Genomic DNA, 14,990 nt, shown 5'->3' on the forward strand with positions numbered 1-14,990 from the left:
AATATAGCGATACTATAGATTACATTTTCAATGCTTATTTAATTCTATGATTTTGAACAATTCAGTTAGAACTGTAGAAAAGGCAGCTACCCCATCCACCGACTGGTATCTCCTCCCTCCAGCAGACCAGCACATCCTTCTCTTCTCTGACTGTCTCTGTTTTTTCACGTATTTTGTGTGGAACATCTCATAGACACACCCACTTTTATTATTGGCCACCCTAGACAGTGATCATCCAATCCACGGTTTTAGCACAGTCCTTCTGCTCTGTTATTGGTCGAATTACCATATTACCCGTCTAATCAGTGAAAGCGGGAAGCCACGCCCTTGTCTGCGACTGGAGGGACTGTGTGTGTGAGCAGCAGGTCCCAGAAACATCATCATGAGCGGGATGCAGAGCTCAGTAAGGCGGCGATGTAACCCTGTTCAGGGTTCTCCAATGCGGTATTTACTATTACTTAGGGGACTTACATGCTGTGGCTAAAGTGTAAGGTTCTTGTGTCGTCTCTTGTTAGTTTAGCCTAGATTAATACAATGTTTACACTATAAATGTAGGTTTAGTACCCAGTGGCACTGCTTTGAAGTGGTTGCAAGATAGCTGGCACATTGACATTGTACCCGGATCTTTGTGTAAAGCAACAGTCTATATCTCCAGTTTGTGGTGTACTGGTACTTGTAGTCACCATAAAACTTGAACATATGCAGTCTATCTGTTTGCAGGATGAAGTCTCATCCTTATACAGTCCAGTTGGTGTATTCTCTTCTGGCACAGTTTAGGGATATGTACAGTCTTTTCTACTGATGCTTTGCCTTCTGACATATAAGATGGGTGCAGCTGATGACTGGCACAGCTTATGGGTGCAGTGTCTAACGTTCTAGGCATGGCACCAACTACTTTGTGCCAAATACTAAGTGCAGTTTCATTATAGCATTCTTTAGAACTGGGTGCAATGTACCCCTGGTTCAGTTTAAGGTGGAGTGTTCCACTAATGACATTTCAAGAGCTGCAGTTTGTGACCCTTTTATAGAGGGAGCTCAGGGAACTGAAAACCTTAGGTAAGCACAGATTTGTGGTAGGAATTGTTATATGCTGCACCTTAACTATAGTGAGCTCAGTTTTATAAACAGGGATATTGGCTTTCTATCATGTCATTAAAATGTCTTCATTTTTCTTTCAGATTCAGTTCTGCTCAGTCTGATGAGTGCAAGGACTCTCGATTCCACCTGGACCTTTGGTTCTATTTTACTTTGCAGAACTGGCTCCTGGATTTCGGCCGTCCAATTGTCATGGTGAGAACATCAGGGAGGTGGTTAAAAAAAAAAGTTGAATTACTTTAGTACAGAAGTGGACACATTTATATCAAACTTAGGAGACCTCAGCAAATTGAGAAGCCAGCTATATGTTTTTAGGAGCCAGGCAACGGAAGTGGCGACCTATGGAGTCTACACTTTAATAAGCTAAACAAAGATTGCCTCAAGGATCATACTACACATTCTGCAAACATTGGTTATCCACTGTAAAACCAATGTTATAGCTGGCTATGGAAGAATCTTTCTTTTGAAACGTTAAACTGGCGAGTAACTTGATGCTTCATGCATCGGTCACAAGATCGATGAGTAGGTTACATGCTGAGAGCTTATGGATATTTCCATGCCATGTGGGTATAGTAAGGAGCCAATTAAAACCAGCACTTTATTGGTCCTGGTTATGTATTTACTTAAAAGATCTTGCCGTAACATCTGTAATTGTTTTACTTACTACCATTTCCTTTAGTTAAACAGCAGGTCATTTTGCAGATATGAAACAAACATTAGCCAGAGAATGCCAGCCAGCATTCCTATATATTATACCTACAGATTGATTAAATAACTAAGTGTGAGATGTTTTAAGCATCAGCCAAAAATGCCATATGTGAAAATCGTACAAATTTAAAGTTATTAAAGGGATATGAAACCCAAAAACTTTCTTTTGTGATTCAGACAGAGCATACTTTTTTTTTTTTTTAAAAGGTTTCCAATTTACTTATTTGATCAAATTTGCTTTGTTCCCATGATATTATGTGTTAGAAATACCTAGGTAGGCACCTAGAGCACTATATGACAGAATTGTGCTGGCATCTGGTGCTCTTGCAAATGGATAACATTCTTGCAAAACTGCTGCCATATAGTGCTCTAGACACGTGTATGCTCCTATGCTCATGCCGCTGCTTTTTAACAAAAGATACAAAGACAATGTGATATTAGAAGTACATTAGAAAGTTGTTTAAAATTGTATTCTCTATCTGAATCGTAAAATGTCCCTATAAATAAGTGATTGGCAACTTCTTTTTTTTTTTTTGGGTCCTTAAATTATCTGTTAGTCATAAATTGGCCCACAGGTTTGTTTTTATCATTTGTTATAACCACAGTAAACTAATAATAAAAAAATAATAATAATTTTACAGAGCTGATTGTACGACATGTGACCCACAATCCATCACCATGATTATTTTAAATTTATCCATGGGCTAATTTCTTTGTTTACATTGGGGGAGTGGAAAAATAATAAATTCTTTTAATTTGCAGGGCTCATTATACACTGCAAGCTCTGCATAATTTAACATTTAATGGGAAATTCAGTTTTGAGTTTGTCCCTTTGAGGGAAATAAAGGAATATTGATTGGGTAGATGTGCTTAGTGAACAAATATTGAAGTGTATGTTGTGGTGAATGTCAGGTGTGGTAGAGTGCTAGATCACATGGCGAGCTAATGTTTGTTACATGTCATTGTAGCACCAACTATATCAACGAGAAATAATGAATCGTTTTTTAAAACTTTTTTTAGTTTTACTTTTGTTATCAAATTTACTTTGTTCCTTTGGTATCCTTTGTTGAAATGCAGTTGGATAGGCTCAGAAGCATGTACGTGTCTGCCATCTAGTGTTTAAAAGAATTATTGCAAAACTACTGCAATATAGTTTTCCAGATACGTGCATGCTCCCTAACTGGGCATTCTCTTCAACAAAGAATACCATTTGAACAAAGTAAATTTTATAATAGACGTAACCTGAACCCTTTTTTTTTTTTTTTTTTTATTCACTCTAATGAAACCCAAAAGTTTTCTTTCATGATTAAGATAAAGTACCTTTTTATGTTTGCACAGTATATAGACTTGAAGAATACATTGCACAACATTTGCATGCAAAATAAATGTTTTGAAACTGTGTGCAGGGTTTTCCCAAATCCAGGGCAGTCCAGGAATAAACACCCTGAAAGCCCTCTTGAGTATACCTGACTTATCTCCATTGATTTTGGGTTATCAGGGCTAGTTGTAAATGAGTTTGTATTCTGCTCAAAGCAATCCCTATGTAGTATGTAGCCGGGCCAGGTAAATTATAGCATAATTTAGTACACTATTGTTGCTCGGTCTTCTCTGGGTAGAGAAACAATATTACAGCAAAATCAGAATCACAAATATGTTAAGTTTGCATTGATTTAACTGTATGCCATGTTTTGAAATTTTATGTGTGATATCCCTTTAAAAATGTAATGGAAACTAGCAAAATGTACTAATTTCTCTTTATTTGCTATCACCTTGTATCCTGCAGCTCGTTCTCCCGCTGGATTGGTTCCCCCTCAATAAACCAAGCGCGGGGGATTATTTTCACATGGCATATAACATCATCACACCACTGCTGCTCCTTAAGGTGAGATAAATAATTTGTGGTAACACTCAGCAGTTACTGGGAAAGCTGGAGCAGAGCAAGGTTGAGGGCCTGAATAGAGCTATATAAGACAAAATGTAACGTTCGTGAATCTCTCCATTGTCCGAAAACTCTCCAATCCCTGTTATTGTAGAGGCCCATCCTCTCCAGGCTGGGTATATTTATACACAGTGAATTATCTGCAAAGCAGAAACTACAACTTAGCTGTACCTTTTTAAAGGGACATTCCAGCAAAATTGGAATCCCCATGGATGCATTTCAGTTTTAAATAGAAGCATTTTTGTAATATAGATGTATTAGCAAAAATGCTTCTAATAAACTCTATTGCTGTTTAAAAAGCGTATTTAAAGGGACAGTTTACTCAAAAATTTTCTCCCCTTTAATTTGTTCCCAATGATCCACTTTACCTGCTGGAGTGTATTAAATGGTTTACAAGTAGCTCCTTTACCCTTATATTGGCATTTGAAATTGTTAATTTAGCATGTGGTATCCCCACCTATTCTGAAAGTTTGTGGCCGCGCGTACCAGCTATAGATAAGCTTTGTAAACACAGCCAGCAGAAGAAATTACACTCGCAGAGATAAGGTAATAAAATGTTGATTTTCCATTGTTCTCTCAAAGTACTGGTAATTGTTTTAAGGACAGATATAAGATAAAGAAGCAGGTATATGTGCACAATGTGATACAGTAATGAGATCTGATTATACCTACAAGCTCAACCTATTTTATTAGGCTGTGGCTTCAAAACACAAAATCAGAGCTTTAATATACAGAAATAAACCTCAAAAAGCTAATTTTCATACATTTTTTACTCTGCAGTTGGTAAAAAAGCAATTGTAAACACATTAAGGGAAAAACTATTTTACAGTATACTGTCCCTTTAAGTATGCACCGTGCACCAGCATTCTAAACACTGCATGTGCTCAGAGAGCCTAAGGTGCTTGTATCATCTGGTAATGACTCAATTTGTTATTTGCTAACATGATACAAGCCCCACTGGTGCTCTGAGCAGTTACAATATTTAAAATGCTGATGCACTAAGAATATCTAGGTATGCTTCATATGCATGTGCAGAGAAAAATGTTAACACTAAAACAGTGATAACTTTTACTAAAAGCGTTTTTGTCAATACATCTTTATTGCAAATATGTTTCTATTCAAAGATGTAATTCATCTATATGCAATTACATTTTGACTGGAATGTATGTCCCTTTTTAATAATACAATTACACGATTTTCTCACATTTACAAGTATTGAAAGCCAGTTATATTTCAAAAATCGTGTAGCACTTTTTTTTTTTTCTTCTTCTTGCTACAAATATCTCATTATTTAAACAGACTGTGTACTGTAAAATTGGCTTTCTTTAAACATTTATTAATGACTTTTTATACCTGTTTCAAACTATTAAAGGGACAGTATGCACTCATTTTCATATAACTGCATGTAATAGACACTGCTATAAAGAATATGCACAGATACTGATATAAAAATTCAGTATAAAACTGTTTAAAAACTTACTTAGAAGCTTTCAGTTTAGCTCTGTTGAAAAGTTAGCCGGAAAGCCCACTGCAAGTGGCAAATAAGACACTCCCCCCTCCCCCTTCTTTTGCATATGAAAAGACCCTTTACACAAACAGGAGCAAGCTGTAGAAGGTAGCTGACGGTATTCAAATAAAACTTTGGGGCTTGGTTAGGAGTCTGAAAATCAGAGCAATGTTAATTAAAAATAAGCAAAACTATACATTTTTTTTTAAAAAACAAAACAAAATTTTATGGGCTTTATAAATAGATCATCTACAAAACATTTATGCAAAGAAAAAATGAGTGTATAATGGCCCTTTAAATATATAGGAAATTGCTCCTTTAGGTTTATTATTATTGTATATAAAATATCTGGGGGGGGGGGTTTGCTCTCTGAAACCACAACCCTGTAAAATGGGCTATGTTTGCAGGGAGATCAGATCTAATCTTATCACTCTTATTATATAAATGTAGTGGTTTCATAATCTTATCTCTGAGATAATAATGAACATTTTAGTACCTGTCTTTCCCATCATCACTTTGACACTTGCTTTTTTCTGCTGGATCTTGTTTGCATTGCTTTTCTGTAGCCAGTATTAAAATTTTCTTTATAGGTGGCAGTTTTGACAGGTAAAAGCAGTTATCTCAAATGATGGGGGGAAAAAAGTAAATTAACTTTTTTAAAACAATTTAATACACTTCAATGGATAACTGAGAACACATTAAATGAATTTAAAAGTAAAAAATGAAATGTATGTTTTGAATTTGAAATCTAAACATTTTTGCAATATATTTTAATTAGCAAAAATGCTTCCAGTAAAATATTACTGGTTTTCTTTGGCATACACACATATCCTGTGAGGGCTTGTGAATCAGTATTCAAACACCACAACTACTCAGTCAGCAGTGGCTTGTATGGCACAAATTACGTCTTTAGAAGCAATGGCTGACAGTAACAAACAAACATGGTGGTGAACAGTGTGAGGGGGAGGGTAAGAGCTTTTGAGGAGAGGAATCAAGGAGGGTGAGGAAGGACTCCTACACTACAGAAATAAATAAAAATTTAAAAAAAAAAGCCCTAAACCACTTACTGTAGGGGAGAGGGTTTGTGAGGGATCAGGTAGGGATCGGGGGTGGGAGGGTAATTTCTACACTACAGCGAAAATTAACCTTACAATCTAACGGATTAACCCATTCACTGCCAGGAATTTCAAAAGTGTGGTGTGCAGCCTTCTAATTGCCAATAACCAATGATAAAGTCATGTATGTCTGCTGTTTCTGAACAAAAGGGACCTCAGAGAAGCTTTTACAACTACTTGTCTTATGATTGCAGTGGTCATGTGTAAATCATTTCAGTGAGCAACTCTGTTTGTGAAAAAGTGAACAGTTTTACTTTTCTATATGATTCGTATCTGGCAGCCAAATATTGTCATCAAATATACCAGTCAAAACTATATATATTTTAAGTGGAGTGATGGCAAAAATGCTAAAAATCCTCCAGTTCTTTGGGCAAGTTTTTCTCTTTTCGGGAGCGAAGGGGTTAAAGGGACAGTAAAGTCAAAATGAAACTTTCATGATTCAAGAAGCTTGTGAAATTGTAAACCACCTCTCAGTAGCTCCCAGTACTGCACTGCTGCTCCTAACCCTATCTAGGTTTACTCTTCAAAAAAAAGATACCTAGAAAACAAAGCAAATTTGATAATAGAAGTAAATTGGAGAGATGGTTAAAATTGCACTCTCCATCTGAAAGTTTTAATTTTGACTTTACTGTCCCTTTAATACATTGTAAATCGCATATTAAACAGAAACCCCTAGCAAAGAGAAAAGCAAAACAAACCCTACGACCCTGTGAAATTCTTAAACTGTTGCTCTTGTGAAGATCTAATATAGCAGTCCTGTTTTTCCGTATGTTAAAGGGACGTAAAACATACACATTTCTTTCTTTGTTTCATGTAGAACATACAATTTTAAACTACTTTCCAATGTACTTCTATTATCAAATTTTCTTTTTCTTGTTCTCCTTTGTTGAAAAACAGGATGGTAAATACAGTAGTGTGCATGTGTTTTGGATCACTATATGGCAGCAGTTTTGTAACAATGTTACACATTAGAAAGAGCCCTAGATGGCAGCACTATTTCCTGTCAATTAGTGACCCAGCCGTGCACACTACCTATCTAGATATGTCAGAAAAAAATAGATATCAAACTATATAAGTCTATCCTATATAGAGGCAATATATAGAGGGGCACTCACTATGTGTGAAACAGAGATAGTACAACAAACAGTTAAATAAACTTTAAAAAGCTATAGAAATGAAATACAGTCCAAAAATGTAGACCACCCAACGAGTCGTTGCTCCAATGGAGGAATCCTGAATCCCACGAAGACTAAAGCGACAGAAAGAAAACAAGAGGTGCCTCATAGGGTGAGTATGACTAAACAATGGGTAACACTTTGCGTGAAGACAAGTAGCAACTCACATTTAGTAGGACACTACTTGTAGTGCATGTGTCAGACTGCAGCACACCGGTCCCTCCAGCAAGACAAACCCAGGCACAGCGGCAGTCGAAAGGAAACATCAGCAAGCCGACACAACAATGTTGGTATCCTTGACCGGGTGGCGTGGAAGTGGTGGGTGACGTCACAGTCACGTGATAGGCTCCGTCTGGACTTGGAAAACATAATTTATGTAAGAACTTACCTGATAAATTAATTTCTTTCGACACCATACGCATTATGGAGATGGCGGCGATTATAAGTGCCTTAGAAGCTTTATCATCTAACCTGGACAGGCACTTCTGGGATCTCAAGCTAGAATTTGTGACCTTTCACCGCCAAACTCCAGTGGCTCTCGAACAACCCGCAGAGGAACACTTTCATCTAAAGAGCCGGATCGGCCCCCAGGAGACACTGACAGAGGCTGATCACCCCCTGATGGCGGTAACTTCTACGGAGCTCGAGACTCGCAGGGGAATCATGGCAAACTCAGAGGGGAGCCTCTTAGACTTGGTCGCATCCAGGCAACAGCCTAATGACAAGTCAGCTCCATTGAGATGGATGGGGAAATCAGTAGGTTTACACGCACAAGGTAACACATGCTGCAACACTGGGGAATCCCAGACTAAAGCCGGACCTCCCTCCGCTACTCCCATAGAGCTACACCTCACCCTCCCGCAGATATATTTCTTGAAGATGGTCGGCACTGCTCAAATAGCCTTACCGCTTGCCTTTACACTGCTTCACCCCATTATGCAGCTGAGCGGCTGGGATCACGATGGTGCATTACCTGCTTGTGTGAGCTTGGGCCGGAGACACCGGGGATCGATCTCCATGGGGCATGCTGGACGGCTGAAGAGCCCTTTTGATCCGGGCGGATGAGCTTTACAGCTTCTTATTTTTGCTCTCCCCGCTCTTCCATTTGGCTCACGTCACGGAAGACTTATTACAGATAGAACTTCATAATCTATCATAAATTAGTCAGTGTTACTCTCATTATAGCGGTATCTGGCTGTCATGTACTCTTAACCCCAGATTGGTGTTGTGATTATCAGAAAGCTGGAGCGTGATGTTAGTGGCAAGTTTGGGGGACTTTGTTTTTTTTTTTTTGTGTTTTTTTTTTTTTTTTTTTTTTTTTTTTTTTTTATGCATAGGATACTGAACATTGGACATGAGTTTCAATTATAAGAGGCATGATGTTATATGTTCTGTGTGTGTCCCAACACTTGTCACTGAGCCGTACGGCTTAAAGTATTGTGCTTGTTAATATGCAGCTGCACTAACCTCTTACATTTAACGCATAGCTCATAACGTGATATATGCACAGAGCCTCTCCTCTTACAGCCACTATAGTACGTGGCGTATTACCTGTCTATTCTTATGTTCACGATTAGTCTGACCCTTCACTTTATTGTTCAGGTTGAGATCTCTAACACTTAGACCAGACCCTATAAAACCTCAGTTTAGCTAATTGCGGATAGTTTCTCCCTCTATGCTTTTTAATAGATGACTTATATGGCTTGTCTATTATCATTTACATTTAGGTAGGGTCTTACAACTGAGCTTCATGTAAGCCACACATACATTTGAGTTGATTCCCCTGCTAGCGGGCCTTATGTAATGTTCTTATTATAGCTGACACCTGCATACATAATTTATACTTTAAGATATCTAGGAGTTGCTGGGTCATTGATATTAACTTGTAGTTCCTCTAAGCAGCAACATCTATCTTGTCATATTTTAACATTGACATTTGTGTATCTAGGAATATTTGAAGTATGATAACAAGGATCTAGCTATGTATCAATAACTAATTTATATTAGCTGAAGCATCTTGGTCTCCCTTAACTCATATTTATCATGGTTTGTAAGCCAGTGTTACCAGTTCCTCAGAGTGCAAAGACTTAGAGTTAGATTAGACTTTATCTATGTGAATATTAGTAGTGTGTTCTTTATATGTTCCTAATACTGGTCTGGATACCGATGTTTCATATGTTTAACTATTTTAATCTATTCGTTATCTTTAATACACTAACACTAGCTGTAAAACACAGGACACTCTGCATAGCAGGGATCTGCTCTTGCCCGGGTTGCCAAGTTAATATATAGCGGCATCTACCTCTCTCTTGTGCCATAAATATTTACACGTAGTTAGTGACTGCTGGACTGTCACCACTTGCTCTTCTATAGTTTTCTCCTCATTATCAGTTTATATCACTTGTCCAAGATAAGCCCTCTCCTCCCTTTCCCGCCGGTATTTGTTGCCGGCGGGTCATATCCCTACTCCTTTCTCCAACTTCATCTATAGATGACACTCCCCTAGGAGAGGGGCTCATCCGGAGATTCCTTTTACCCCGAATATTCTACAGCCCCCCCTCTCCACATAATAATACAGAATGATTGTTGAGGCCCATTGCCTCCCATGATTAAGTTCGAACCTATCTTGGTTTCTCATTCTATACAATTGTCACTACTTTTTCACTACATAAGCATAACACTATATTTAGATAATTATTTTATCCTGATAAAGCCATGTCCATTCCTAGTAGTCATGTAAATAATAGGTCCCTCCTCCGAAGCCCTTGCCCTACATGGCTCCGCCCCCCCATCCCCCTCCCCATTCCACTTTGAGCGGCTTTTGCCCGCTGCGTCCCCTTCTTCTCCCCGCTAATTTGGTCCATATGTGGCCAAACACAAGCTACTCCACATTTTTCTTACTTTCACTAGGTTCTATCATGCTATAAATACTTTTTACGATAATGTGGAGAATATACTATATTTTTCCCCTCCCGTTACCCTCTTAAAACCAACCCCTCCTTGCTTCTATACTTTTTTTTTTAAAAATGCATATTATACGGTGTATTCATCCATTACAAGGTAGGGTCATTTCTAGTTTACATACCATACAAAATATAAAAGTGAGGTCTTAATTTTTGATAGTTCAAACTCCTTGCTAATACCTTTAATAATTGGGATTTATATGCCCCTTCTTTGCGGATCTATTGCCTAGTAAACCTTCAACCCCCTTCATAACACTGCCCAACTATAACTTTTCCATTCTTTTATTACTCACTATTGAGTACCACGCTTTAAATTCATTTATGTATACTATGTTGGCATAACCCGTGCTGTTTACCTGGCGAGATTTTGGTATTAGTACTATATGTTTCTTCTCTGTCACTATTGTTGGACATGTCATTATTGTTATGTATTTGTTTATGACTTCAATAAAAAACTTAAAAAAAAAAAAAAATTTATGTAAGAACTTACCTGATAAATTAATTTCTTTCATATTGGCAAGAGTCCATGAGCTAGTGACGTATGGGATATACAATCCTACCAGGAGGGGCAAAGTTTCCCAAACCTCAAAATGCCTATAAATACACCCCTCACCACACCCACAATTCAGTTTAACCAATAGCCAAGTAGTGGGGTGACAAAGAAAGGAGTAAAAAGCATAAAAAAAAGGAATTTGGAAATAATGGTGCTTTATACCAAAAATCATAACCACCATAAAAAGGGTGGGTCTCATGGACTCTAGCCAATATGAAAGAAATTAATTTATCAGGTAAGTTCTTACATAATTTTTTTTTTTTTTTTTTTAAGTTTTTTATTGAAGTCATAAACAAATACATAACAATAATGACATGTCCAACAATAGTGACAGAGAAGAAACATATAGTACTAATACCAAAATCTTGCCAGGTAAACAGCACGGGTTATGCCAACATAGTATACATAAATGAATTTAAAGTGTGGTACTCAATAGTGAGTAATAAAAGAATGGAAAAGTTATAGTTGGGCAGTGTTATGAAGGGGGTTGAAGGTTTACTAGGCAATAGATCCGCAAAGAAGGGGCATATAAATCCCAATTATTAAAGGTATTAGCAAGGAGTTTGAACTATCAAAAATTAAGACCTCACTTTTATATTTTGTATGGTATGTAAACTAGAAATGACCCTACCTTGTAATGGATGAATACACCGTATAATATGCATTTTTAAAAAAAAAGTATAGAAGCAAGGAGGGGTTGGTTGCTTTATACCAAAAATCATAACCACCATAAAAAGGGTGGGTCTCATGGACTCTAGCCAATATGAAAGAAATTAATTTATCAGGTAAGTTCTTACATAAATTTTTTTTTTTTTTTTTTCATGTAATTGGCAAGAGTCCATGAGCTAGTGACATATGGGATAGTAATACCCAAGATGTGCAACTCCACAGAAGAGTCACTAGAGAGGGAGGGATAAAAATAACAGACTGAAAAAAATAATCTACAACCCAAAGTATAAATTTATTCTCATAAATGAAAAGAAAAAACCTAAACATAAGCAGAGGAATCAAACTGAAACAGCTGCCTGAAGAACTTTTCTACCAAAAACTGCTTCCGCGGAAGCAAATACATCAAAACGGTAGAATTTAGTACATTTATGCAAAGAAGACCAAGTTGCTGCTTTGCAAATCTGATAAACTGAAGCTTCATTCTTAAAAGCCCACGAAGTGGAGACTGATCTAGTAGAATGAGCTGTAATTCTCTGAGGAGGGCCTGACCCCACTCCAAATAAGCTTTTAACCAAGATGCCAAGGAAATAGCAGAAGCCTTCTCTGACCTTTCCTAGAACCAGAAAAGACAATAGACTAGAAGTCTTCCTGAAATCTTTAGTAGCTTCAACATAATATTTCAAAGCTCTCACAACATCCAAAGAATGTAAGGATCTCTCCAAAGAATTCTTAGGATTAGGACACAAAGAAGGAACAACAATTTCTCTATTAATGTTGTTAGAATTCAGAACCTTAGGTAGAAATTTAAACGAAGTCCGCAAAACTGCCTTATCCTGATGGAAAATCAGAAAAGGAGATTCACAAGAAAGAGAGCAGATAATTCGGAAACTCTTCTAGCAGAAGAGATGGCCAAAAGGAACAACACTTTCCAAGAAAGTAGTTTAATGTCCAAAAAATGCATAGGCTCAAAAGGAGGAGCCTGTAAAGCCTTCAAAACCAAATTAAGACTCCAAGGAGGAGAGTGATTTAATGACAGGCTTGATACGGACCAAAGCCTGTACAAAACAGTGAATATCAGGAAGCTTAGCAAACTTTCTGTGAAATAAAACAGAGCAGAGATTTGTCCCTTCAAAGAACTTGCAGACAAACCTTTATCCAAACCATTCTGAAGAAACTGTAAAATGTTAGGAATTCTGAAAGAATGCAAGGAGAATTTATGAGAACACCATGAAATATAAGACTTCCAAACTTGATAATAAATCTTCCTAGAAACAGATTTATGAGCCTGTAACAGTATTAATCACTGAGAAAAACTCTGACTACGCACTAGGCGTTCAATTTCCATATATATATATATATATTCACATCTTATATGATTTCTTAATTTCACATTTATTATTATCATAAGACACTTACACACTTTTTATTATATATGTAAGTATTTACATTCCCTCTGGTTATCGATCACCATGGATCATTATGATTTATATATCATTATCATAGGACACTATCAAGTGACACCATTGTGGTTTCATGAATTAGAACACATATTTTGGTAATATTATGTAATCACTAATTGTACTCAAAATGAGTTGTTATAACCACTGATCACTTTTTATTAAGATATTATAATAGACAGGATGAATTCCTTTCTATGCTATGTAAATATTTCATGTCACACTTTTTATATAATGATACGATTTGACTTATTTTAGTTGTGTGATTTAATTTCTTAAGGTGTGCACCAATACCAGAGTTGTGCAGACAATCATGTCCCTCCTTTTTTCGTATGTATCAATTGACTGGTGTACTTTAAATTGCTCTGTTTATTGATGCTATTTTGTTCCTTTTTTGTTTGTTACATAATTACTAAAAACACATGTCTTTACCCATGACGAGCCTTCCCTATCTCACCTGTGAATTCAATTAATGGGCAGGTTTTATGTTCAAATATAAGTCTGTGCTTGCCTTTCATTTTTAAGCCTGATGAAACTGTGGATGTACCACCGAGAAACGCGTTGCTCTTAATAAATCTTTTTTTATACGTAACAAAAGGAACTTTGTCTTTTTCCACTTGTCGTTGTGGTATCCCTTTTGTGTTTCGCTAGCTAAAATCCCTTTGGTGTATGAGTTGGCTCCCTGGGAACCAGAGGTATTTCCAAGTCCAGACAGCCTATCACATGATTGTGACATCACCCAAAACTCCCATGCCACCCGGTGAAAGGATACCAACACTGTTGTGTCGGCTTGCTGTTTGCTGCTGTTTCCTTTCGACCGCCGCTGTGCCTATGTTCCTGTCTCGCTGGAGGGGCTGGTGTGCTCCAGTCTGACACGTGCACTACTAAATGTGAGTTGCCACTTGTGTTACCCGTTGTTTAGTCATACTCACTGTATGAGGCACCTCTTGTCTTTCTTATCTAGATATCTTTCCAGCAAATTGGAGAATAGAAGTAAATTAAAACTTTTTTTTTTTAAGTTTGTTTTCTCTATCTGAATCATGAGAGAAACATTTTGGGCTTCATGTTCCTGTTAAGAGTGGACTGTCTTATAGAGGGATAATATTATTTTGTTTTAATTTGTTCTGTAAGGCTTTTTTTTTTTTTTTGGGATGATAGATATAGATAGAGAGAGAGATCTATATTCTATATCCATATCTCTTATTTTATGCACCAAAAAGTAAACAGACAAGATAGACACTACTCCATTGATGATGGAGAGTGGCTTTAGAATATGACAAAGAGCAGGTACAAATTTATAACTAATTGCAATGTTGTAATTTTTTTTTTTTTTTTGTTTCTGCAAAATATTAGTTTCACAAATGGGTTTTTATTCAATCTAGACCAATGTTTGCAATAGCTCCAATTGTCCTAGTTGTGTGTGTGTGTGTTTTTTTTTTTTTTTTTTACATTTTCAGCAATTGAGTGGTTTTACTATTATTAACATACCATTGCAAGGTTCAGATATAACACATTTTGCTAGTCCTGTAACTTACAGGAAGTGACATTTGAAATCTAGGTTTTAAATAGAGATCTATATTGTTTCTTTTAATTGTGTATAAGAAACATCCCTGGCTTTTAGAACAATCACTCCTGAGCCTACTTGCTCAGCAAATGAGTAAATACGCTTCAGCAGGCTACATGCTTCCTAAAATGTATTTTTGCTTGTATAATTAATTTCAAATATGTTGTGTTTTTCAGGTATGACATTCCTGTTTTTTCTTCTTAATTTTAAGAGATCACTATAGTGAATATAGCTAATGAGTCTCC

At 36.8% G+C, this 14,990-nt stretch overlaps 1 protein-coding gene across 2 annotated transcripts in view; it reads left to right on the forward strand.

The window, feature by feature from the left end:
* Positions 1-320: 320 nt before the first annotated feature.
* Positions 321-14,990, forward strand: part of CLN6 (CLN6 transmembrane ER protein) — a 50,775-nt gene continuing 36,105 nt past the window's right edge. The window contains exons 1-3 of one of the 2 annotated variants that reach the window (XM_053718506.1): positions 321-444; positions 1,179-1,290; positions 3,587-3,685. In XM_053718506.1, the coding sequence (XP_053574481.1) occupies positions 383-444; positions 1,179-1,290; positions 3,587-3,685 (273 nt within the window). In that variant the 5' untranslated portion in view covers positions 321-382. The remainder of the gene's footprint in view (positions 445-1,178; positions 1,291-3,586; positions 3,686-14,990) is intronic. The other variant, XM_053718507.1, reaches the window with a different exon arrangement.

Source organism: Bombina bombina, chromosome 6 (assembly GCF_027579735.1).
Source record: "Bombina bombina isolate aBomBom1 chromosome 6, aBomBom1.pri, whole genome shotgun sequence".
NCBI classification, from domain to species: Eukaryota; Metazoa; Chordata; class Amphibia; order Anura; family Bombinatoridae; genus Bombina; species Bombina bombina.